Source organism: Brachyistius frenatus, unplaced genomic scaffold (assembly GCF_029030835.1).
Source record: "Brachyistius frenatus isolate BFR_SWC_R1_liver_20210118 unplaced genomic scaffold, ASM2903083v1 Contig_16, whole genome shotgun sequence".
Lineage (NCBI taxonomy): Eukaryota > Metazoa > Chordata > Actinopteri > Embiotocidae > Brachyistius > Brachyistius frenatus.
Window position 1 is genome coordinate 5925546 of NW_027210615.1, and position 25582 is coordinate 5951127.

A 25582-nucleotide genomic window follows, 5' to 3' on the forward strand; every position below is an offset into this window, starting at 1 on the left:
CGGGGGGAGGGTACCATATGATATAATTTCTGATAATATCAGCATAATGATGATTGTGATTAAAAAAAAAAATCCTATTGTGTTAATGGCAATATTGTGATGCAATGTGAGTCATACTTTTACACAGTATAACAGTATGTCGTATGTAAGTTACGCAAGGAAACAACAAGTGTGGTTAAAAGTTGTTCCAGGTTGGAGGAGTTAGACATGCAAAACTATTAACACTTATTTTGTTGCAATAGGATGTTCCTGAAATGTATTCTAAAATATTTGTTTGTATTTTTTCTTATATCACAGAACATAACATGATATTATTTCAGGGTCAAATTGCTTACCCCTAGTATTCACTGAAAGCAAATGTCTCATATAGCTGCAGATAAGCTGTGTTCTGGACTTTGATATACTTTGTGGGACAAGTAAGGCTGGACACCACCCAGGGCTTTCAAACATTTTAGTTTTGTTATTTTGAGGGTCAACAGCTCTTTAGAAGTACAAGGTTGTTTTTCTTCCAACCAGATGACAAGATTTTACATGAAGAAGAACATCAATCAATTCTCTTAAATATATGACGAAGTTAAACATAATCCCAGCTGAAAGCAATACAGTTGCAGCTGCAAATGCAGGAAGGGTGTGCTGGCAAGAAATAGCCAACTGTGTGAATGTGTAGCCTAAGTTGAAAAGGCTTATACTATCACTTTCTCATCACCAGCGCACAAGAAGATCTGACTATAATTACACGTGTGCATTCCATTAAATATATTTATTCTTAGATGTATTCTCATGACATGTATGACAGTTTCAGCCTTATCCTTTCAGCTGCAGTCCCAGCGGTGTCAAAGGGACCTGAGAGCAAGTATAAACATAAAAACATAATTCATAGCTGTAACTTGGCTTACTGTCACATGTAAGTACATGGCTTTAGTCTGTCTCTATTGTAGAATGATATCAGTTATAAAACACAATGAAATAGAATCTATATCTAAAACGCCATGGAAAGCCAAAGAGGTTTGCCGGTCTCTGAGCACTCAATCTTCTACGATTAGTGATGCCATTTTCCAAGAGAATTGATTAGTCAGTGGGCGGTGCTTTTATAGGTTTTGATCTGTTATCTTGAACATAACCTGCTCCAGCCCAGATTAGGTTTGCAGCATATGTTACCAGCAATCTAACCAGGTTAAAAGAGAGCCACCTTTGTGACATTTAGAACCCTTGCTTTAGTCTCAACATACCTCACTAACCCACTAGTCTTGCTTCGTAGTAGAAGAGTGTACTTCTTATCTGAAGTTGTTGTTGTTTCCTGTAGCAATCATGATTTTGTCTATTTTATTTTGTAAATAGCAGAAAACTAGGAGAGAGTTGCTTGAAATAGTCAGCCAAAGTCAGTTTTATACCAACAGTCAACATCCAATGATTCAGACCAGACGCCAACCTGCATACAACACTGGACCAAGACTGATTAAACAAACCAGACTTGCCGTCCTCAGGTCCTCAGAGCCATGTGCCGTAGCTCAATAACCACAACTATTGGATGAAAGTTAGCCAGACGGCAGGAATAACTCACAGCTGGAGTTCCTTGGACTGCTCCTTCTTGGCCAGCTGTTTCTCTCTTTCCTTTACCAGCGCCTCCTGCTTGGCCTTCATATCATTCAGTGTCACCAGACCTAATCAAAACATAAAAAAAACATTTAAATCGAGACTCAAATTGACATTTTCTCTCAGGGATGTTCCTTAAACAATACCACTGCATGTTGCACAGATACTTACCAACTGTGCTTGACTTGAGCTCTGCCTCCACAGCATCATAGTGAGCGGAGAATTTTTTATCAATGTTGGACTTGACCATGTTGTCCTGCAAAAAAAAAACAGACGCAGTACAGAGTGAGGAGTAAAGGGAATAGGTTAGTTTGCTCTTTATTTGAGGCACTATGAGTGACAGAGACACTTAAGTTACTGCCAATATAAAATAGTTTTTAATGAAATGACTGATCCCAACACTAACGCTGTAGGTGGCTGGTCTTAAAGGGACTACATGAACGCAAACATTTAGACATTACATTAAGACCTCACTGAGCTCGCAGCATTACAAAGTTACTGCAAGAGACGACATTGATTAATTCATTAACTAATTAAGATTAAGAAGTTACAAACCTCTGCAATCTTCTGCTTGAGCTGTTCAAGCTGCTCTCTTTCTTTTTCTCGTTTTTTCATCAGTTGCATGGCTCTGCCGGCCTCACTGGCAGCTCCTTTGTACTGCGCCATGTTGCTTCCTTTGTTTTTGACAAATATTACAACACGAAAAACCAAAGAAAGTGTAATTATAAAGCTAAGCTGGATCGTCCACAACTCTAAAGAAACAGTTCCCTCCAGCCGATCATAACAAGAAAAATGGCGACGCGAACTGTATGCTGGGTAGTTGCTGTTTAGACATGGTGCCTTCAAGCGCTTCAGGAATCCTCGGAATCATGAATGATTAGCGACGGACAGAGACGTCAGAACTATTATTCTTTACTCATTTCACCAAACTGGCTTATAATTTGTTAGGGTCTGTGGAATATAGATCTGCTTAGTGCATATGAGGGCTCATATGTTGTATGCTAATACAATATAATTTGGGTTGTCTTCCTTCGCCTCCTGGAGTCCTCCAGACAGCCATCTGATAATGCCTCAAAGAAAGGTATGTGACCTTTTGGTTTGGCCAAGCAATATCACTCTCATTTACATACACAGCCTTTTGTCTACACCTTAAGATTGGTATGTGACCTTTTGGTTTGGCCAAGCAGTATCACTCTCATTTACATACACAGCCTTTTGTCTACACCTTAAGATTGGTAGTGATGGTACGACCTATATGTAAGTAATATGATATGATATATATATATATATATATGTGTGTTGTATTGTTGTAAACATATCCTAGCACAGAAGCACAAAATACATACTGACTGTAAGCATTGTAGAACACATTGCTTATGCAGGAACTTAACATGTTGGGGTCACAGTAGGGTGCAACTCACTATCAGATCAAAAGGGGGATGTGGTTCAAACAGAGGACAGTGGAAAAGTGCTGAGACAAACATACTATGCAAATGTCCCGCCACAACCTAGGTAACGCCTCTTCCTATAGTATAAGTGTATGTGCCGGAAAGGGGGAAGTCAGAATCCAACAAAGAGACCTCAGGTTGATGTTGGGCTCTCCAAGATATCTTGTAAACTACGCTTAATAAAAATCAACTAAAACCGGTAACTGCCTAAATACTGCTTCTATCAACGGACTCGGGGAAAACTATTGGGGACAACAATTTGAGATACAACAGGTCCAAGCATTTTTCTACTACAGATGAATTAGTCTATCTTCATTTTATGATTAATTAATAAATTAATCATACAATTTTAGAAAATAAAAAAATAAAATTGGAGTTTTATTTTATTAATAGGCCTATTTGAATACAGTTTTCTTACAAATTCTTCTGTAATCAGTCTAAAATGATCAGCAACAACAATAAAAACAAAAATAATGACAACAATAATCATAACGATTGTTTATATTATAATTTATAAAATGGCAGAAATAATCATAACTTTGCATATAGAAAACATGGTGTCAAATAGGATAAATATGAGCAGATTACTGAAATATGCCACATAAAAAAAAAATCTTTAAAACACATGTAATTTAAACAAATTCTTTCACTCTATTTCCGACTCACTCACTCACTCACTCATTCACTCACTCATGTGTCCCATTCATATGGCGTCTTTGTCTTTCATTTGATTCCAGTCCTTGTTCAACAACGAAATGGCAATTTGACTGCAGCAAAACGAGAAAGACATACAGAGGGGAGCAATGAAAACATTTACAGCGCACATCCACGAGGACCGCAGGCAGGGAAGGAAGGTGTTGCTCAGCTGTATGCAGGGCACCAGAAACCTAGAGAGTGAGAAAAACATTAATTATTGTGTCAGACTTTCACAGATAAATAGAGAATATTTGAGGAAAAAAAGATTGTTGAGACTACATCATAGTGAAACCATTTCAAGGTTTGGCAGGCAATAAGAACTTTGTACTGCTACTGAGGCATGTGTTGAGTTTGTGTGAGCACTTAACTCAAACCTAAAATCACAGCTTTCCATATTTTTGAGGACACAAATAGCTGAGCAAGGCAATGCACTCTTTGTAATCCTTATGCAGGAAAAAAATACAGTGATTATTTTGAAGACAATCATTAAAACATACTTTTCAGTTTTAATCACTGAAAGGAGCCTCAGAACATTTCGTGACTAATGCGCCCTTAATTGGTTTGAAACGAAATCACTCTCAATGGTAAGATTGTACCGTGAGCAGGATAAATATTTAATACTTTTCCTGTTATCTATAAAAAATGTTGCTAAAGGCAAATTAATTTATCCATAACTCTTAAATGCTATCCCATCTTTTGTATTTGTTAATTACATTAACATTATGACCTATTGATGAAAGGGAACTTTGTTATTAACGTTGCTGAGAGAGGGATGTGAATTTTTTACTTTCTGACAAGAAATTTGTGTACCAAAAAATAGTGTAACTGTGGCACAATACAGTTTCAAGTAAAGCACGATTTGAGTATCAAAGCACTCCTTACAGAAGTAAAGTCTACGTTAAAAGATTACTTCAACATTTTAAGAAAGACAAACATTTGGTTTGTGATCAAGAAGTATATTAATACTCCTCTCAAATCTGTTAAGATACAGCCAGGCTATACTATACTAGACTATACTATATGACTGGCCTGAAGCCACACTGTGATTATATGTCTGGGTTAATGCCAATCTTGGTGAGTTCAGAGGTAGATCCATGGATCTATTCAAAAACCTGGACATGGTGCTGCCATTCAGTCTTGCTGCCAATTGTTCTCAGTGGTCACTTTCAGTATTGCAACAAAAGAAATTGCTGAGGCCCAAAGAGCAATTTGCTTATAGACCACAATTTAAGTGGTCTTTAGGCAAAAAGAGACGTTGGTAAAACTGTTTACAGGACAACTGCAACAACTTTCTCCTTCTAAACTCCCCAGAGTTTATCAGGATATTTGCTCAGGATAAATTTAGATTTTGGGCCCTATTTTCATCCGCCTAAGCGCAGCGCAAGCGCATCAAATACAAGCGCTTCACAAATGCAAAGCGCATCTGTGGTGCAGAATGGTGCAGTGGTAAAGTAGCAGTAATAGATAATTACAGGATGTGTCATAGCCGATTTCCATCATGGCTAATCAAATCAAGTTTTGTAATAGCTGAAGAAGGAGCAAGTTGGCACCACCATCCAAATTTGACGCAAGAGGGAACTGACATACTTGTCTGGTAGTTCCGGACTCCCAATCATCAAATTCATGGTAATATGAGCAGGCCTCCAAGGGCTGAAGATGTTAAATTGCCGTGGCAAGAGGTAACTAACAAAAACTTGTGCCTTAAAGATGCCAAATACTGGCCTTAATTAAATGACAAAGTGAACAACACTTATAGTATATATGGTGAATATAGTGAAATCATGATGTTAAGGAGTGTGCAGAAATCAATTATGCACACATAATAGCATCCGATGCAATTAATTTATTAACAACACTGATTAAGAGCGATGTGCTCCAAACGTCACTAACATTGTGACGTTAACAAATTAAATGCATTGTGAGCTTTGAGTGTGAATAATTTACTTTCCAATCAATAATTAAATGACCTAAGTCGCTGTACGTAAATTGCCCTAACATTTTGTGCGTAAATAATGCAGTGTCACACGTCGTGTCCTTGCATGGCGGGCTCGATTACTAAACCAGATGAGTGGGTGAAAAGGCTTTAACATTTTTACCCTTTTATGTGTAATTTAATTGCAATTCATTTGTGGTTAACCCAAGTGCATTTTATATCTTAAGACTGAGATTGGCTACTGGATCATAATGCGAACTGACTGGCTGATTGACATCCAATTCATAAGAAAATAGTTAGCTTACTTTTTTATATGATCAACAGAAGTTTGCATCCAAAAATATTGTTTAAATTATTTATGTAAGTGGAATTAAATACATAGATCATCCACCAAACCTGTCTGTGGGATTTTAGATATGTCTGTTCATGTGCACTGTTGCCCACTGAAGCCATGGAAAAACCCCTCTGCTGGCTGCGATGCACTTTCACTTGGTCCGAGATGGCACAAAACTGCACTGTATGGGTGCATCTTTACTGACACACCACTTGTTGCACTGTTCCGCAAATCGAGGTTCAGACATCTTCACATTGAGCCACAAAAATTGGAAATCGGTGCAAACTCAAAACAAAGCCCCATGCGCTGCACCAAAATGCCAATGCCCCTGGATCTGTGCTGCTTTTGTGCTGTGCTGAGTACAAAAATAGGGCCCTGCTGACTTGTGACTTTTGCGAGTGTGATACCTTTATAGAAGACATTTATGGTTCTGAAGCTGCCTTTTTATTTAGTAGGTAGTCCAAAATTGAAAACCATGGTTCCTAACAAGGGGATCAGGAACTCACAAATGGATCACAATCAAGATAATTATCATAATGTATTTACAGAATCGAGAGCTTAAAAAAGATATTAGATGATTTTTTTTTCAGGCATTATTGGATGGATAATTTTACCCCTTCATGTCAGGATCCCTGTCTGACCCTAGTGTGTCTCCCTCTGTTTTGTCCCCAATCACCTCTCCTCATGTGTGCTGTCATTCCCTGGTCTGTTTGTTATTGTTTTCCCATGTGTTCTGTGTCCTCCTGTCCCCGCCTCCGGTCACCTCCCATGGCCACACCTCCCACAGGTCTGAGCAGCTGCCACCACTGATCACCACCTGCGGGTGATCACCTCCCTGGACTATATCAATAGGTTCCTCCAGTCATTAGTTGTCGGTCCCTCTTATGCCGATGTAAACTGAGTTTTGTTTTTTAACTGTCAAACTGAATATATAAAGATGTCACCTTTTTCCTATATTTTCTGACATTTTATTGACTGAAGTGTAATTAACATAACATTTGCCCGATTACTGGACTGTAAAATGGTTTCAAGTAGAAATTGCTTCATTTTGGGGTCTCAAATGTCAGGTGTAGCACAACTATGCCTTCACAGCGTATCGTTTATGGTATGTTCTATGTGTGATATGATTTTCTCTGTGAATGTCTTTTTTTTGCACCAGCATACCAGACATGTAGGCAAGCAAGAATGGCCAGAAAAATGCCACACAGGAAAGCACAGGGCACCGCAAACAACAAGGACAGGCAGCGGTATGTCCAGATACGAGCCGTCTCAAAGCCAGAAACACTGTAAATCCAGATGCGGTCTATGCTTTGAGGTGTAACGGGTTCTGCCAGCACATCACTGACTTCCACCTGCAGACAGAAAAGAAGGGAGAGAGCAGTAAAAGTCAAATCAGTTTAGAGCAAACTGAAAAAAAGTACATACAGTATTTACATTCTGTGGACAGTAAATTCTTGCTTGACAAACAAGTGATTCAGATGAGTACAGGACACAAGATACAGCAGACCCAAACCTTGTTTGTGCAGTATTGTGGATTTGGCATTAGCATGAGTTGGCATCATTAGCATGAGCCAGCTTTCAAGTTGAAAGTATAGTAGGTAAAGGTAAAAACCACCTCTTTCTCCATGAAACTTGTTTGCAATGGTATCATTCACAGTGTCAATGATAATGTTACATGAGGATTCTTAAAAATCCACTGCCCTCCGCACTTAGACCTGGCTTGAGCAGGTGGAGACGGAGGCACAATTTCACCTCAAAATTGACACCAAAATTGTACTGAATGGGCAGATCTTCAACAGCAAACCGTCTGTTACCACGTTCGGCTCATCTCGGCGCAGGCTGGTATGAAAATAGGGCCCTTATTTTAAGACACTCAGCTGGTAACGATATCACTCATGAGAGGCAAAGAAGGAAAAAGGAAAAGAGGACCTTTAAGTGGTGGTTGATGCCACGAGGGTCCCTGTTGACTGAATAGGTGGGTGGCAGTGTAGCAAGGATTACAGGGGGGTTCGGAGGTTCGGATGCAAACTCTGGAGGAGGAGGAGGAGTGTTTATCTGTTCTTCTCCTGCATCATCCTCATCACTGTCATCATCGATCTTGCACTCCACCAGACAGTCATCACTCACCATCATCATACTTGCTGAAGGAAAAAGCACGTTTTTTTTCACAACACACAAAAATCAAACTTATGGGACACTGCATTCAGCCTGTTGAACCACTGACACACACACAAAATTACACTCCTCCAGCATGTAAAGTGAAAGCAAGCTGAACCCTGTCACTACCACCTGTTCTTTAGCCCCCCCAAAAAGAAGCCATACCAAAATCTGTAAATAGCAGTGGGTAATTTTAAGATGACTTTTTTTTTTTTTTTAAATGAAACACATGCAATGTAGTCAGCGTTCCCACCAAAACGTTATCCATTTCAAATACATGTGTTAAATACAATCCTAGGTAAACTTAGCAGTTGATTAAAACATTTCCATCAACTTGCATGTGTCACATACATTTTTGAAAATATGCACCAGTGCTGCAAGGTGACAAAATGTAGTTGCCGTCAATATCTTAAGAAATTGTCATAGCAGATCTAAAACAGGGACAGCAGCAGTATGAATGATAAATCATGTCTGACTTACCTTATTTAAAGGATTATACTGTATCAATAACAGTAGAAAAATGAAGCAGGGAAGCCCTGAAGAGCTGTTCTAAAATGTCAGTGAGATCAATTCAAGAGCTTCCTCACAATGTCCCTTAGAGTTGATTTGACATATGCAGCTTATACAGAGACACACACACACACACACACACACACACACACACACACACACACACACACACACACACACACACACACACACACACACACACACACACACACACACACACACACACACACACACACACACACACACACACACACACACACACACACACCTACAGTTTGACACTGAGTTAGAGCGGTAGAAGTGCTAATGTGCCTTTCATTCCTTGTGTGTATGTAAGTGTGTGTGTGTGTGGGGGGGGGGGGGGGCATTTGTGGGAAGAGGTTATTTTAGGAGGAAGATTGGATGGGTCTAAAAGATCACATTACAGTACTGGGGTGCTGTCTTAACACAGAAATGAAAACAATGACACATGCACCCACACACATACCAATAATAACAGCGAGCAAGTGTAAATTAATATTAATAATCTGACTTAAATAGGTGTGTTTAACATAGTGACAAATCAGACCACAGCACTGGCCAATAAATCAATTATTACATGGGGCAGAGGGGGTGGGGGTGGGGTGGGGTATATTGGTAATCTTTACTGCCCTGGGACACAGTGATGAATAAACATTGTATTATTTCACAAAAATAGTATATATATTTATACTCATACTCATACTTGGTTTTCTAGCTGCCCCTTCATGCCCCCTGGAAAACTCTGTTTTCCTACTGTTTAAACACACCAACAACCCATCACTTTATCATCTTTATTGTACTGATATTTTTTTTCAACACATACAGTTGGACACAGTAAATTTAGTGACATCATCAAACAGTGATTAAAGAATAACAGGGTGTTTAAATCATGAAAAAACTTCACTTTTATGTTTCCAATACTGAAACATGACAGGGGGGAGATGCCATATGTAAGAAATTTCAAATGCTTTTGGAGTCAAAGTAGTTGGACACCTCACTGCAGAAGTCCTGACACACATTTGAATGGGATCTGTTGATGGTGCTTGATATTGCAAGGGGCGCCAAAATGTGTGAATGAATGAGACAAAAGTTTCACTTCCAAAATATTGCAGTTGCGTTCAGTTTCAACCAGAGGATATCACTGATGCCTCTTCGATAGGGACCATTTTGGCTGTTGAGGCTGGGGCACAGTTTCCAGTTGAAGAGTAAGTCAACCAAAGACCTGAGCGAGAAACTCTTTCTTATTCCTTCAAAGCCAACCCTGAGTTAGCCCGTCTGTAACTCTGCAAAAGCCCTGAGATTTAGCCTGTGTATCAGGCCTTGTATCACATATTAAGGGGAATGTGTTTTCCATCTGTGCGTGAGTTCTAACACTGCATGCTGCTATGCAAAATATACTGACGTCATTTCTTACAGTTTTCCCAGCTCAAAGTGTCTAACCCCAACCTACATTTTGTATAAATTGTGTAAAACATCTAAATGAAACTATTTCTGACATAATCTAGGAAATTATTGAAACTCATTATTATGAAATGTTATTTCATCACTTAAAATAACAGCTTGGTAGCAGTTCACAGTATGAAAAAGTATATTTCAAAATGCCCCTTTTTCTGTTTTTAATCCATAACGGTATTTTTCTGAGTAACAAATGTATTTACTGTCACTTTTCATAACCGAAGTGTTGATACCACCCAATTACCTTTCAACCCTTCACACACTACCTGTCTAACCTGGCAAACTCAACAACTGTGAGCAGAATTAGCCAGTTAAATGCTATTAGCTTCAGCAACAATAATGTCACATGAGCTGCGGCTTTAAATACAGACAGTAGAGACAGACAACATCATCTCCTGTTTTTAACTAAGAAATCTACAAATGCCTGCCAAGCTAGGCGGGGTTCGCAGGTTAAATATCAGTATATCTGTCACATTTTGATTCTCAAGATGGCCCTCAGACAAATGCACACAATGTTGTGAAAATAAGAACTAGAGACAGTCTTTCCGTTTGTTATTCAAGTCAAGAGGACAGAGACAACATTTTAATTAAAATGTCTATAGTTAAATGTTTTTAGGTAATATGATATCCAATTTTATAATGAAAGAGAATAATGGAATTAGTTGCTATAATGAGTTGAGTTTTATAATTTCTTCCATTATTTTACTAATTATTGGTATTCAGATATTTTACACAATTTATTTTCATGATTATTTGTGTTATAATGTTTGTTTTTAACACTAAACACTTTGGGGGCCCATAAACATCTTCCTTTAAAACACTTTTTTGAAATACCATTGGCAGAATTTAAACCTAACAGGTCTTTTCAAGTGAAGTAAATGTGAAGAGTGAAATATGGAAAGGCACTCCTCAACACAGGCCCCATATCAGTTTCCTTTTTAAAATTAAACAAATTATATAAGAGCGAGCTGATCTCAGACCTGCCGCTAGGGGGCAGCTTAAGTCTTTTGTTGTTGATGCAGAGTAAGTAAGGAGAATAAAAACAGACCAGAACATTAAAAAAAAAAGACCAAAACCAGCTGCAAAACAGACACAATGAATGTACAATAACACAGCACTGAGACTAGTGGCACTATGAGATGGCAGAGATGCAATTAACACCTATCAAAAAAATAAATCTAGATCTTCACCAATTGTATCATCTGCATCAGCATAATAATCATCATTGTCAATCAATGAGCCAATAATTCCCTGGTCATCCTCTCCTCACTCTCAGTCCACCGGCCTGAAAAGGGCCCGTCCTCTGAGACTGAATCCTACTTTTTTGGCAGCGGGGGCAGCTTGAGGAAGAGAGGAAGAGGAGGAGGAGGGGGCGGCAGGAGTGGCAAGGGTGGCCGTCTGCACTGGAGGCTGGCGAGACAAGAGCTCCTTGAACACCGAGTTCATTTGACGGTTGATCATATCCTAAGAGAGCAAGAGAGGGAAGAGGAAAACCCCTAATAAGAGACACTGAGGATAAACAAACTCATTCAGGAAATACGTGACATGAATGCTATGTTCGAGTTCCTCCCAGAGATATTTTTAAATCAATTTTGTATTTGTCACAATTTAAGTAAATTACACAATGGAAAGGGGGGGAAACAAGCAAAGCAAAAGGGATGTACATTTATTCTTCTGACTTTGACATTGTCCATTAGTTTATCTGAACTGAGATACTGTATGGCATCATTCTCTTCTTTTGCAGAGAAGGTGATACAATTCTGTCGTTTTCTAAAGACAGTCTCCCCCTATTTAAAATGTTTTTCCATCACATATATATCCCTTGCAACATCCAGCCATTGTTTAAGACTGGGAGGCTCCTCATTATATCAGTTGTGTAGTCAAGTCAAAAGGTGAAGTGAAAATTCTGTTATAAATCCATAACTCCATCATGTCCTAAGGAACCTCAAAACTTAAAATGTCTCTAAAAGATACATATTTTTTTTCCTAAACATGGTCACCTTTTAACATTAAATACCCTTATTAGCATTTATGGGTTCACACAATCTCTAACAGGAGCTATGATTTAAAGAAAGAACATTTTTTTTGTTTCAAACATATTCCCTCTATTTCCCAGAGTTTGTGGACACATGCAATAGAACACTAATCCTCCTCTAATATTTCTAAATTTCACTTTGACATAGAGTGAGTTTTTATCTTTACGGACCTGTAAATGCTGATTCAATTTTGTTCTTAAATTGTTCTTAAATTGTAATTCTAAAATGTGTCTCTTTATATGCTGTGACAAGTGTATTGATTGCTGCCCCAGGCCCTCATCAGGTAGACTGTCTTTGGATATGAATCGCTCACTTTTGAATTTATTGATTATTATAATAAATTAAGATCAAATGTGGTCACAGTTATAAATGTAGGTTTAGCTTAACCTCCATCCACTAAATATCGATTGTGTGCTTAGACCATTCACAGAAAAAAATGTGAAATGAAAAACAAAAATTCAGATTTTTGTACCATAAGTTTCTTACCCTTAGCTCACACCAAAACACTGCACAATAACCAAAACAAACTGCTGACTGAACAACTACTGCTAACATGAACTGCTGATTGTGAGCACGTTTGACGTGCTACAAAAGAAGACTTGAAAGTTTGTGGTTCTTTATTTAGATGAGTCTAAATGCTTTTTAGAACACATCTTTGATGTATGATTGGCCCGATGTAGTTCCTAACAATAATTATTACAAGATGTAATTCAATTTAATAGACCAACAGAGCTAACAAAGTACAAACTACTAACCTTATCAACTGCTGTTCTTTCTGGCTGAACAAATGGAGGTCTGTCTGGGGCTCTGAAGCTGCCCTGTCTTACAGTGTCTAAAGTGTGTCTTCGCTCTTGAGACCTGAAAGACATAACAGGGAACAGAAATAAGACAACACATAACCGAAGACAGAGATAGATATAACTGAAAGGTAAGGTATTTTGGTAAGAAAGGCTTTCCTCCCTCATCTCACACTGCAACGGCTGACGTTTGGGGATTTAATAACTCGGATCAGATCATATCAGATCACAGCAGCTGTCCAAACTTTTTGTCAAAAATTGTCAGGACGGCCACTTTAATCCTTCCAATGTGTTAATTAAGTTTGAGAAAGTATCCCAGATAATTATTGGTACTCATGAATGTAGATGGTGATATGGGGTCATTGTACTCCTTAAATGGCCTGTTTTGTCACTATTGAACTTTCCTATTACAAAGTGGATTTTAAGATGTATGGCATTTATTAGGTCAAATGGATTATTTTGCAATCATAATGAAAGTAAAATATATTTGTGGATTTGTATTCGCTTCAAAATTGTAAAAGGTTCTTGCCCTTCTTGCAACCTTTGAGTCCTGCTAACAAACAGACAAACAAACAAACCACACTGAAAACAAAACCTCCTTAGGTAATTAGCCAAACACACACACTTCTGTATCATTGTTTCTGGGTTTAAGTACTGGAACAACAAGACAACACTACCACCACTATGTCAAACTGGAAATTACAACACTGCCTTTCTAATTTTTGCACAGCATATTGTTATCAGAAACCAAAATGTAAATAAAAACAGAATATGATGATTTGCAAATCATGTTAAGCCATATTAAAGGAAAATAGAAAAAAGACAACATATCAATAGTTTGCCAGCAACAGATAAAAATAAAAATAAAAAAAGAAGTTGGGACGGTCGACTGTCAACACTGAGTTTTACTGTGAAGTAAAATTTGAGTTATTTAAGATCAATTATGCATGTTTCATTTAGGAATGTTTTCCCTGCTCAGCCTGCTGTAGTTTAGTATAGTTTATTCCATCGGCCTCCATAGAGCAAAGTGATCCCAACAGATAAACAAACATTGAACAGCACTCTTTAAAACTTCATACCCCTCTCCCTAATGGTGATAAACATGGCAACCACCATCTTTGTCAAGGTTTATGTCCTGATGAGCACACGGCAAACTGAGGTCGATAGTGTCCGGACTTGTCCATGCAAGAATATATGGGACGAGAGGAGTTGAAGCATCAGGTATTTAAAAAAAGAGACATCTAACTACAGCCTCATTTTAATGCTCAATCTGTTCAATTCATGACATATCCTGTATCTATAAATGCTGCTGTAGCGAAAACATTTCCCCTTGGGGATTAATAAAGTATGTATGTCTGTCTGTCTGTCTGTCTGTCTGTCTGTCTGTCTGTCTGTCTGTCTGTCTGTCTGTCTGTCTATCTATCTATCTATCTATCTATCTGTCTATCTGTCTGTCTGTCTGTCTGTCTGTCTGTCTGTCTGTCTGTCTGTCTGTCTGTCTGTCTGTCTGTCTGTCTGTCTGTCTGTCTGTCTGTCTGTCTGTCTGTCTATCTATCTATCTATCTATCTATCTATCTATCTATCTATCTATCTATCTATCTATCTATCTATCTATCTATCTATCTATCTATCTATCTATCTATCTATCTATCTATCTATCTATCTATCTATCTATCTATCTATCTATCTATCTATCTATTTATCAATCAATCATATGCCTGTTTCACGTTGGTAAATGTCTGGATGTAAGTTTATAACTTACAACCTGAACTGTCAGGAACCAATCGCGTTCAGATTGTTTTTAATTGTGTCAGTGGAACGCTGGTACGCAGCTCTTTACCGCGGTGGATATTCCATAGCAGTGGGTCTGATGTGTGTCCAAAATTAGACGAGGTGATCGAAAAGAAAAACAGCTAAACCCAGAGGAGGCTTCACATGCAGCTTGTTTTTAGTCATTAGGAGCCCAAAGGTGCGTCAAGTAGAGGTAGGTTGTTGAGGATTAATCAACATCAGCACTATTGCGTGAGCTTGGAATCTGGGGATGTAGCTTGCGGCAGACAGTGAGGGAAATTGCAGAAGCAGCTGAGTAGGTAGACTGTGGTTTTGGCAGAGAAGGAATGGTATCGTTGATCATGTGTAGCATGTATCATCTTGTGGCTTTGAGCAAAGATAATGTTGCCAAACTATGTCGGGACAAGTAAAACTATATTAGATGTAAAGTGGAAGAGCAGAGGCGGTGCATGTGGGTATTGAGGGGAATAGTTTGGGGTCGCCAGGACTGTTGTTGAAGCTTTCTGAGGTGGCGTCAACCAAACTCGTTGAAACATTAGTGAAAGGAAGTGTCCACCATTAAGATATTTCACAATTCCACCTTGTTGCTGAGGGTTTGTACCATATAGAAAGGTAGTAACATTGAGCCAGTCAACCTACGTAGTGTTGTTCCACAATAATATGGTACGTTGTGTGTACTGAACTCTGACGGTTAAACTATGTTCATGGTTATGTTGTGTATTGTTTTTCCTATTACTTCCCTTTAAGTTGAACGTTTCATCACCATGAATAAAATGTATTCACTCTATCTCAAGAGGCTTTAAACCTCTAACAGCTTGAGTTAGAGCATGCATACAGTGTGCACTGTCCAAGGTGCGTCTCAGGCTTACACTGGCAGGTGTCGTGTGGCAGGGGAAGTTGGTGGCTTTCGATTGGGGCTCCCCTCGCTTCCTCTCTGCCTCCCCGGCAATGAAGCACTGTCGCTGTTAACCCTCATCCTGTCAAGACACACAGAAACGTTGTACTGTGTGTGCTTCATTGTTTGAGCTTGTATGTGTATGTGTCTGCGGGCAATAATGTGGAACTGAGTATATTTGTATACGTGTGTATTGCTGTCTACATCTATTACATGTGTTTATTGGTGTGTGAACATATTTATTCGTTGCATTGTGCATATATGTGTGTGTTCATGTCTGTGTGTATACCGAATTGTGTTCTCCGTCTGTGAATCTTCTGCTGTCAGGTTTCCAGTGCTGCCTCCTCCTCCTACTTCATCTCTTTTGCCTCGCTCTGACCTGAGGGAGGTGAAGAAGAGAGAGATATATTAAGCATACATTTCACGAGAGAAAGTACAACCAGTACAAGTTTAAATATGGGAGACTGAGAAAATTATGTGTGACCAGAACAAAATGACTCAATGACTGTAAATGACTACAGCCATTAGATAAAATAATGCAAACGTCTTGCGTTACATATATTCTTTATATTCTTTATGGTATAAAGCTTATACCATAGAATATAACAAGTCTATGGTAGGCTATAAGCTTTGTCTCCCATCCATATCTAGACAGGCCTTATGCACCCAAATTCAGAGTACTGTTTTTAAATGGTTCTCTTGTTTGAATTCGCACTGCCTCAGTTCTGCCAATCAAATCAATGACCATTGCTCTAAGCAACTACACCGAGACAGTTGGCCATGTTGTCGGATAAGATGCAGAGATATTTAAAAAAGAGTCATTCAGGAACCAATGTCGAAAAATTTTGAACAGTTCCCAGTCCTGGACTTAAGTGGTGACTTATTTTGAGTTATACAAACATTTTTCCTTCACTGCGTCAGTTGTTGTCTACATACGTGTGACTTGTTTTAATGGCTGCGCTTTAAAAATCTAAATATCCCCAATATTAATTAATATTATTATAGAACTTTTTATAAAAGTTGGACAGTAATCAGTGCTGAGTACTGTTGGAATTTTACACTGCCTAGTTACTTTTTTTTTTTAGGACTTTCTAGCATTATTGTCCAGTTTAAAACAGTTGTGAGAAAATTAATCTAATTTAATAAATTACAACTAATGAAAATAGTGACATTTCAACAGGGTAACTAGTAATCTATAACCTATTACATTTCAAAAGTAACATTCTCACCAGTGACAGCATTTTTTTGAGGCCATTGATTTATTTCTTGGCTGGGAGCAGTGACAACCTCATGGTAAGCGAAAAATTCTAAGAAGTCATTACCCCTGGCCAAGAAAAAGTGCAGCACATATAACACATTTACACTTCAGTTTTACCTCTGGACAGAGACAGGCTTGCTGTTTCTCCCTGCTCTCAGTCTTCATGCTAAGCTAACCTGTTTCCTGACTCTAACTTCATTTTTAACAGACAGGAGAGAATGATAACTAGCGTTTAACTTTCCATTTAACTTTGTCCAAGAAAGCAAAAATATATATTTCACATTCTTTCAATGCAAATTAAGACATGTTACCATCCTGTGCCTACTGTACATACAATGCCCCTGCCTATGGCTATAAGGTAATTAAAACAAAGTTACAGCATGTGGCTCTAGGGCCAAAATTAATTTCAGGATCCACTTCAAGGATCTTCTCTGTGATAATTACCAGAATGGTTATGGTATAGAAAGTTTACTCACCCTTCCAGCACGCTGATGTACTTGTGAGGGATGAGACCCTTAATCCCCCCCACCTCCCCTCTCCACCAATCAGAGGAGGCCTTGCTGTGAAGGATCAGAGGCTCTCCTTGCTTGAAAGAAAGCTCTGCTGGAGATCTCGCTACATAGTCAAATAAAGCCACCGCCTCCCACTCTGCACACACATGCACACATGCACACAAGCAGCAAGATTACAATCAACTGTATCTTTTTCAACTAATTAGATCAAAAATCCTCATAAATCCTGTATAAATCATGATTAAAAGTGGTTATTCAAAATGTAATGTGGTACATTTCTGTGACATATAGCCTAGGTAATCTGTGTGTTACTGACCATCTTCACTGGGCAGATGCTCGGTTTCTCCGTCTCCCTCCTCTGTGATTGGCTCACTGCAGAAAAACAAAAGTCTGTAGTCATGCACAGTTCCTATTTTGTTTGACACACAGACCAACTGTCACACCAAACACTTAATACACAATTTCACATGCAAAACTTCCTACTGCTGTGAGATTCTTAATGTCAAAAATCTTATAATATATTATATTATATATGTATTCATTAAGAAAACAGATAGTTTTACTTGGATTAAAGGTTTCCATGGACATTGTCAATAGGCTAGAGTCTTGTGTTCAATTTTAGTGTGCAATCAGCATAATAATTTTAGGCAGTTTTCAAACAAAGTATTGCGAGCTGCACAGAAATGCATTTGGCATAGCATGAAATTCTGTTTCAAGAGAAAGAGCCATGAAAAAGGGATTCAGCTGCATTTTATACATGGAATGATTAATCAATCAGATTGAGTCTTAAACTTTAACATGAACGACAACTCTGGAGCAGAAAGGTTCATTCATTTCCTGCAAGTCATCCAAGGACAGAAATTATCCAATTGTTTTTCTGAATGAAAATGACAGTATGTATTAAGTGTAAAACAGATTGATCACATATTAGAGTGCTTCTCCAACCAAAAGCATCAAAGCAGTTTTAACCAACTGCTGAAGCTCACAAATCAGTTTTAGTTAGAGAATTACAGTAGAGATTTAAAAACTGATTCTATCCTGCATGAATGCAATGTAGGAAGAAGAAAAACACCTTTACTGTCACTTGGGGTGTTCACAAATTGCTCCAAATATAGTTAACATTGGTGCTAACCTTGTAATCATACCAGATATATAACGTACTAATTTGGTATTATTCATGTGTAGCAGTATGTTACTAAGTTAAACCAGACAGTCGAAATTGCCTTTAAAATTTGCTGAATGGATTGTATTGTATTAATGCTGGATTTTATTGGAAAATATCTTTACTAATTTGACAACATAAGAAAACAAATACAGAAACAAGCATCATGTAAGTAATGACAAAGACATACTAGTTTTCTGTTTTGCTTGTGTTGTGTTATATAAGTTACAGTATATTGAGCTCTCAGGGACACTGTAGTTTTGGGGTCTATATTTTCACAACCAGTACTACATTTATATTAATGACTCTTACCAATACTCCTGCTCCAGAGTCATGTGCTTCTCATAAACGGGGCCTGGCAATTCTGATTGGCTGGGGTAGATGATGTCATGCTGCAGGATCATGGTTTTAACGAGGTCATTAATTTGTGGCTGCCTAGCAACAGCGTCATCAGAATCAATCCCCCTCAGCAGGCTCGGACCAAAGCAAACGGCCAGGTTGTAGGGCTGCATCATGTTCTCATCACTGTACTGCGACACACTGGGAACACACACACACACACACACACACACACACACACACACACACACACACACACACACACACACACACACACACACACACACACACACACACACACACACACACACACACACACACACACACACACACACACACACACACAGTGTCTCTCTATTTTTAGCATGGGTGTGAAGTTTTATGACCATAGCAGATTTTAAAAATGATAGAATATCCCACACTGGGTTTTGTTGCAACTTACTGATTGAGGAAAGCAAAAAGGTAGCGTATGACGATGAGGAGAGGCCGCGGGAAGGTGGAGACAATTGCTTTAATCTGGACAGCTTTCTCTGTTACCCCCTCGATTTCTGATAAAGACATGAAGGATAACAAAGTGAGCAACATGAAAAGATGAAAGATTATAACAAGTTTCTCCATGACTGCAGCTGTTGAGTCAAATTCCCAAATCACTGAAGATTCTACCAAAAGACAAGTTGTTGCGACAAGTACTTCTACGATTGAGGTGAGGAGGCTGGGTTGACTTGTTATAGCACTGATAAGGAAATCTAAGAATTTATGGGGAGTAAACAACCTGTAGGCATGTTCACAACATTGGCTAATTGTGCAAATTGTGACTCAGAGTGTCTGTATTAAAAAACAGAGTTGGGCATAAGCCTACAGGAATAACAAAGACACAGTGGAAAACATAAAACCATGGCAAACAAGTAAGTGCAGCGCACTAGTACAGCGTAAGTTGCACCATCTTGCATCAACAGTGTATTATTTTTGCAGGTAGAATTTCCTCAGTAAGCTACATGCTATATGTGATGCATTGGTAAAGTGGCATCCGTTGTATGTGGCTACTATTATAGCAGCATAAATCATGATTAACAGCTTCATTCATATACATAAAAGTTCATTTTACTGCATGTGAGGGGGTGAATCAGCTGAAAAAGCAGGCAGAAGCTAAATACCTAAATAACTAAACTCAACTGAAAGCAGACATTAAAATCTATAGTGAAATTAAGGTATGATCTGACAACGGAAATACACATAGAAGTTATATAAAAGAGTCTTACGGACACACTCCAGCAGCTGAGAGTAGCTGTCGTAGGGGAAGAGAGGAGGCTCAAGGCCCCTGAAGTAAAGCTTCAAAACACCAGCCACAGAGTCCAGGTCACACTCGCTGTCTGACAGGGGATCCTCTCCTGCAGGGAGTTCAAAGACACGTACAGTATGAATGTACCAATGCAAAAACAAGACAGACTGTTTTGCACAAAAAACAAGACATACATTTAAATATAGTAGTATTGCAGAAAAAGAGATAGGCTATTGCTGTAAGATGTTCCTTGAGTATGTACAATCATTTTAGCTGTAGATAAATTAGTGGAATCATTATTACTAAGCAATTACTCACTCCCTTTTCTTTAAAACTACTATAATTTGTATTATTTTGTTTTGTTTTTAATGTAAAAGGTGCCATCGTGATAAACACACAGAAAAGACTCTGCTGTTCTGCTCAGCACGTAGAGCGATTTAGCCATTAACCTCTTAGATTCTTTTATTTTTTTATTTTGGAGAAAAATTAAAAATTATTTCACTCCAAGCCACAAGGTTATTATTTTGGCCCATTCTCACAGTTCTCATGGAGTAATTTTTTGTCATAGCAGGCAACTTTTTTCAATACATTAACTTTACCCACTAACGGAGCAAATATTTCCTTCAAGAGCTGAAAATTTGGCTAACAATCTACATACAGGGAAACACTGTAATATGTTTGTGTTGTGTTTGCAACTTCTCCCAGGTGTCCATGAAAATAATAATTTTCATGCATGTTAAACGTTAGGAGCAGTGTTTTATTGACAGACGAGGGACACTATTGTACTACCATTCCGTTTCACCTTTAAAGTATTTTGCTAGGCTCACATTCATAGGGTTAAATGTGATCAACCTGATGATCAATAAGATTGTCCATTCCAGATCTGCTAGTTTTAGCACCTTGGTTGGAGGGTGTAACACTGACACTGGTTCATCCTGCAACATGTGCTTTTTACAAGCACCCTGACCATTCAGAAGGACTCAGCAATGCCGTGGTGAGGACACAATCTCCATTGGACTTTCTACCCCATATTTTTGTTCACTGGATTCTTCTTCTTCCAAAGGTAGTACTGATAGGGTAAGGTAATTTGTACATACAATACACATATTCCTTTTATGTTTAAAAAAAAACAACAACAACAACAACAACAACAAAAATTATTAAACATTCTTTTTTTCTAACTTTTCTCCATTAGAGGGAAAAAAAAAAAGACAATTTCATCTGCTCCAAATCACATGTGTTGTAAGATGAGGTAAACTCTTACCTCTTTCAAATGCATCTCTGATGAGGTTCACCTCCCTCTGTGAGCCAGGAACTCTGAATATTCCTTCATGGTGGAGGCCTGACACCACACACACACACACACACACACACACACACACACACACACACACACACACACACACACACACACACACACACACACACACACACACACACACACACACACACACACACACACACACACACACACACACACACCCCTTCAAATTATACTACATGTTTACAAATGCCTGATGTTCTGGATACAGGATTGCATACAGGATATACAAAAACAAGTACTTCTACCTACTCGTTCTCTAACAAATATCCGAAAAACTGACTCACCATGAAGGTTTATGAAACGAATGCAGCTTTCAACCACCACAGGAATCTGCTGCCCAGTGCTCTAGAGAAGAAACAAGGGTAGAAAAGGAGAGATGAGAGGACATGAGAGAGTTGGAGACAGGAGAGTGCAAATAGAGATGCAAAGAAAAAGGAGGACAAGGTGACAAAACAAAACAGCAAAGAAACAGAAGGAAGGGCATAAAAGAGCAGGAGAATAACTGAGTCTTTGAACTGAGGTGTTCTTTTACAGACATTACTGAACTTTGTCTTGATTTTCCTTATAATTAGAACCAAATTACATAATATGTTTAGGTGATTACAAAACTGTAAAAAAAAAAAATCATGTATCTTCTGTCTTGAACAGTGTGTTGTTTAAATCAGGGGTCTACAACCCATAGCTTGTGAACTACCAATAGCACGCGACCGGGTTTTGAGTACATCGCAGAAGGTTCAAACAGTATGCAGTGCTTCCAATACAAAGACTTACTTGGGTGCGCTGCCCAGGTATATTGACAGCTGGCCAAGTATATTGGCAATCCATTTCAGCATTTCTCATATACTCTTTTTTAACCTGCAATTGATTAACGAGTGTACAATCTCCCCTCGGTCTCCTTTACTTGGGTCTACTCTGCACCGTGTCAGTGTAATGGAGGGGGGACAGGCAAGGTTGAGCTCCCCCCTTCATGAAACACACAGAGATCAGAGGACTCTAAGGCGACCTAAGTTGCAGGTCGCCTTAGAGTCCTCTGATCTGCAAAATGCAGCAAAGACTCTCACACTGAGCTGGAAAGAAACGTGCGCTCATAAATTAGGTAAATAACATCAAAACAATATTTTCAGCTGGATCGCAACTGCGAAACCAAAGCTATAAAGCAAATGTCTATCACTGAGAGAGTGAGAGACCAAAAGAGGCTTTGACCTAGACATGTGTTTCTTTCAAGAGGTGTTAGGGGTCTCAACTGAAGGGGAAACACTGGGTTTTCCTTGTCAAATCTTAAATTATAAGCTTTTATTTGACAGTTTTCAAACCAGTTTGGCCACACAGTTTTGCAGTACAAACTGTTGAGGACAGACTGGGGAGGAATACACCATAGTCTACACATTTTAAGTTATCAACAGCAGAATGTAAACTTCACTCTTCTTCCAGGGTTGCTAAAATTCTCCAGAACAAAATACATTGGGCATGACCTCTGTGCTCAGTGGTAGCTCTGCTGAGGGAAACAGCCCACCTGCCTGCGTGCAGTAAATAAGCAATCAAGGTGCTTGGTACCTGGGTCCGAGACATTCTCCTTCTTCTTCTGCAAAAAGCCAAGCACGGCAGAGCAAGGACACAGGAAAAGCAGAAATTAGTAGAGAAGGCAGAGTGACAATAAGGAGAATAAAGATTTAGATTTAGAAGCAGTGGGAAGAGGCGCACATAAACACACACACACACACACACACACACTCAATAGAGTCGAAAGGAGGCAGCAAAGAGGCCAGGGCATTTTAATCCTTTTCACAAGAGAGAGGAAGAGATGGGGGAGGAGGGGTACATTGAAAGGAGTGAAAAGCCAGCAATAAGCTATAAGCATAACCATACACATGAAGGCAGCAATAAGTACACTGGGGGGGAGGAGGATCAGCGTGTGCATATGCTTCAAGAAACCCTCCCCCCAATTCTTGAATGAGTGTGACAGGATTTTCTGGATGATTTCCTTTGGAGGTTTGAACAGCAGTGCAGCAAAGTGCAGCAGGCAATATCAGGAAAGTAACAACACAGGTGTAATTCATGTCATGTTTTTTTTATTTGTCTGTGTGAGTGTTACCTGTATGTAGGAGAGTATGTCTGTGGTGAAGAGTGTGTGGCAGAATTGGGAAACAGGTCTGGACTTCCAAATACGCACTGACCGGGCACATTGCACTCTGGGAAATATAATAAATAAAATGCATGATCCTATTTTACACAAGGTGAAAGGCAGTCAATATCTAATAATGTTGATAATTGCTATGATCAGTTAATTATCCCCCCCAAAAAATAAGCTTTTACACACAATCAAAAATTGCTCAAAATGGCATTTTTGGTTTCAGTTTAGTCCGTATCTTTCCCGCTCTCCTTGTCCTCTCTGCTCTCTCCATGTCTCTGTGCCACTCTCAGTCACACTCTTTTTTGTTCTCAGCAGTGCAAATATACTGCTTACCTGGAAGGGTCACTGTCAACAGCCTCAGCTGGAAGAAAAATACAGAAAACATGTGAAAAGGTCTGATCAAGTGTTTTGGTACAATGAATGCACAATATTGTTAAAGGGGAACCTCACTAATTTTGCAAATAAAATTGCATATGTTTGTGGGTTGAGAGGGTTTAATAAATGGGTGGTGTTGCTTTAGGATGCATATGTTGGGGCTTAAGACCACTAGTTTGAAATTGAAAACAAAATCTTGGGGTATGGAGTTAGAAAGATGTGAGCTTACCAGAAATGTGTTGCTCCTTAATTCTAGAGGCTCCAGGCTATATTACCCACAACCGTCTTAACACACTTGAATTTCCAACTAAGCTGTCGGTATCCAAGTTGCATTGTGGGAATGTATGTGTGTGTCTCACAGATTTGATCAATAGCAAGATCAGAACAAATTGCATTTCATGCAACATCCTTGTAAAAGAGTACCTTTTTGAATGGCATCTTGTAGAAGGTCATGTTTGGCTTGAAGTTTGAAGGTTAGAGAACTGCTGGTGAGAAACTCCTTCACTTTCTAAGATAAAAAAATTAAAAAAAAAAAAATCAAATATCAAAGAAATCCAAAACTTCTACTGGCGTCCTTTTAATTTAAAGGACACATGTCCCCCATGAAGCAGCATGTCCATTTACATTTGCTACCAGCATTTTCATGACAGTAAGAACCAAACATAATTTGAAAATGATTAAATGTTTAAAAGCTGAATCTCGGAAAACTCTGAATTCACTCACTGTAAAGTAGTAGGTCTCTGTCTCCTGCTGATTGGCTCGACGCTTGGCAAGGGTAAGTTTTGGGACGGTGCTTCCGCCAGTGGACTCAAGTGCTAGGCTGCTGGGTACGTCAGGGGAGGGGTTACAGTCGCTGTCACACATGCTGTCCAACAGGGCTACGAGTGTGGCTTTAAGGGTTTTACTGACCTGAGAGAGAGGAAGATATATAGATATTTTAATGGAGTTCATTCATTTTTATATAATTATTAAAGCAATTAAGTTCATGTTGTAAGTTGCACACTGACGCTCACTCACACACTCGCTGACTGACGGACAGGGACAGACAGATCATTATGGAAACAGGCACTGAGAACAATTAGCTGACCTCCTCTGTTTCTAAAGTAACGGCAGCGAGTCGAGACTGGAGCTGCTGGAACCTGGTCTCCAGCTCGTACCTCACCTGGCTCTCCGCACTGACCTCGCACACCTGAAACAAACAAACAAAATATAATATAACGTTGCTAAGGATCATCAAGCTCAATCCAGTGGGATGTTGTTTGGAGAGAGAGGCAGTTTTATTTGATGGTACAACCCTGTTCACAAAAAAGTTGGGATGCGGTGTAAAAGAACAGAATGTGATTTGTAAATCATGTAAACCCATATTTAATTGTAAATAGACCTAAGACATATTAAATGTTGAAACTGAGAAATATATTGTTTTATAAAAATGTATGCTTGTTTTGAATTTGATACCAGCAACACGGTACAAAAAAGTTGTGAGAGGGGCATGTCATCGTTTGGAAACTTAAGAGAGCAGTTGCTGAAGTTTTGACA

The 25582-nt window shown here is 38.9% G+C and overlaps 3 protein-coding genes across 7 annotated transcripts in view; all 3 read right to left on the bottom strand.

Moving 5' to 3' along the window:
* Positions 1-2378, bottom strand: part of fam50a (family with sequence similarity 50 member A) — a 48364-nt gene extending 45986 nt beyond the window's left edge. For both annotated transcript variants that reach the window (XR_011310723.1, XM_069694136.1), the window contains exons 1-3: positions 2149-2378; positions 1765-1849; positions 1562-1661 (exon numbers count right to left, since the gene is read on the bottom strand). Coding sequence is in view for 1 of the 2 variants with exons in the window: in XM_069694136.1 (XP_069550237.1) it covers positions 1562-1661; positions 1765-1849; positions 2149-2259 (296 nt within the window). In the remaining variant the exon portion in view is untranslated. The remainder of the gene's footprint in view (positions 1-1561; positions 1662-1764; positions 1850-2148) is intronic.
* Positions 2379-3650: 1272 nt separating this feature from the next.
* Positions 3651-8762, bottom strand: cav4b (caveolin 4b). Of its 2 annotated transcripts, none has more exons than XM_069693800.1 (4): positions 8642-8762; positions 7934-8141; positions 7169-7356; positions 3651-3928 (listed from the first exon to the last, which is right to left on the bottom strand). In XM_069693800.1, the coding sequence occupies exons 2-4, from the start codon at positions 8138-8140 to the stop codon at positions 3745-3747; spliced, it is 579 nt and encodes a 192-aa protein (XP_069549901.1). In that variant the 5' UTR covers position 8141; positions 8642-8762; the 3' UTR covers positions 3651-3744. The 2 variants fall into 2 exon arrangements, with proteins under 2 accessions (XP_069549901.1, XP_069549900.1); XM_069693799.1 differs by having other exon boundaries at positions 7934-8145.
* A 2391-nt stretch (positions 8763-11153) lies between these two features.
* The window catches only part of arhgap4b (Rho GTPase activating protein 4b), a 40090-nt gene continuing 25661 nt past the window's right edge, over positions 11154-25582 (bottom strand). The window contains exons 9-24 of one of the 3 annotated variants that reach the window (XM_069694120.1): positions 25134-25235; positions 24770-24955; positions 24470-24554; positions 24005-24032; positions 23095-23122; positions 21825-21885; positions 21481-21558; positions 20197-20325; positions 19380-19485; positions 18911-19138; positions 17753-17808; positions 17401-17572; positions 15956-16045; positions 15641-15748; positions 12939-13041; positions 11154-11611 (exon numbers count right to left, since the gene is read on the bottom strand). In XM_069694120.1, coding sequence (XP_069550221.1) covers positions 11420-11611; positions 12939-13041; positions 15641-15748; positions 15956-16045; positions 17401-17572; positions 17753-17808; positions 18911-19138; positions 19380-19485; positions 20197-20325; positions 21481-21558; positions 21825-21885; positions 23095-23122; positions 24005-24032; positions 24470-24554; positions 24770-24955; positions 25134-25235 — 1752 coding nt within the window. In that variant the 3' untranslated portion in view covers positions 11154-11419. Of the gene's footprint in view, positions 11612-12938; positions 13042-15640; positions 15749-15955; positions 16046-17400; positions 17573-17752; positions 17809-18910; positions 19139-19379; positions 19486-20196; positions 20326-21480; positions 21559-21824; positions 21886-23094; positions 23123-23632; positions 23730-24004; positions 24033-24469; positions 24555-24769; positions 24956-25133; positions 25236-25582 lie in introns of all 3 variants that reach the window. The other 2 variants (XM_069694122.1, XM_069694121.1) reach the window with 2 other exon arrangements.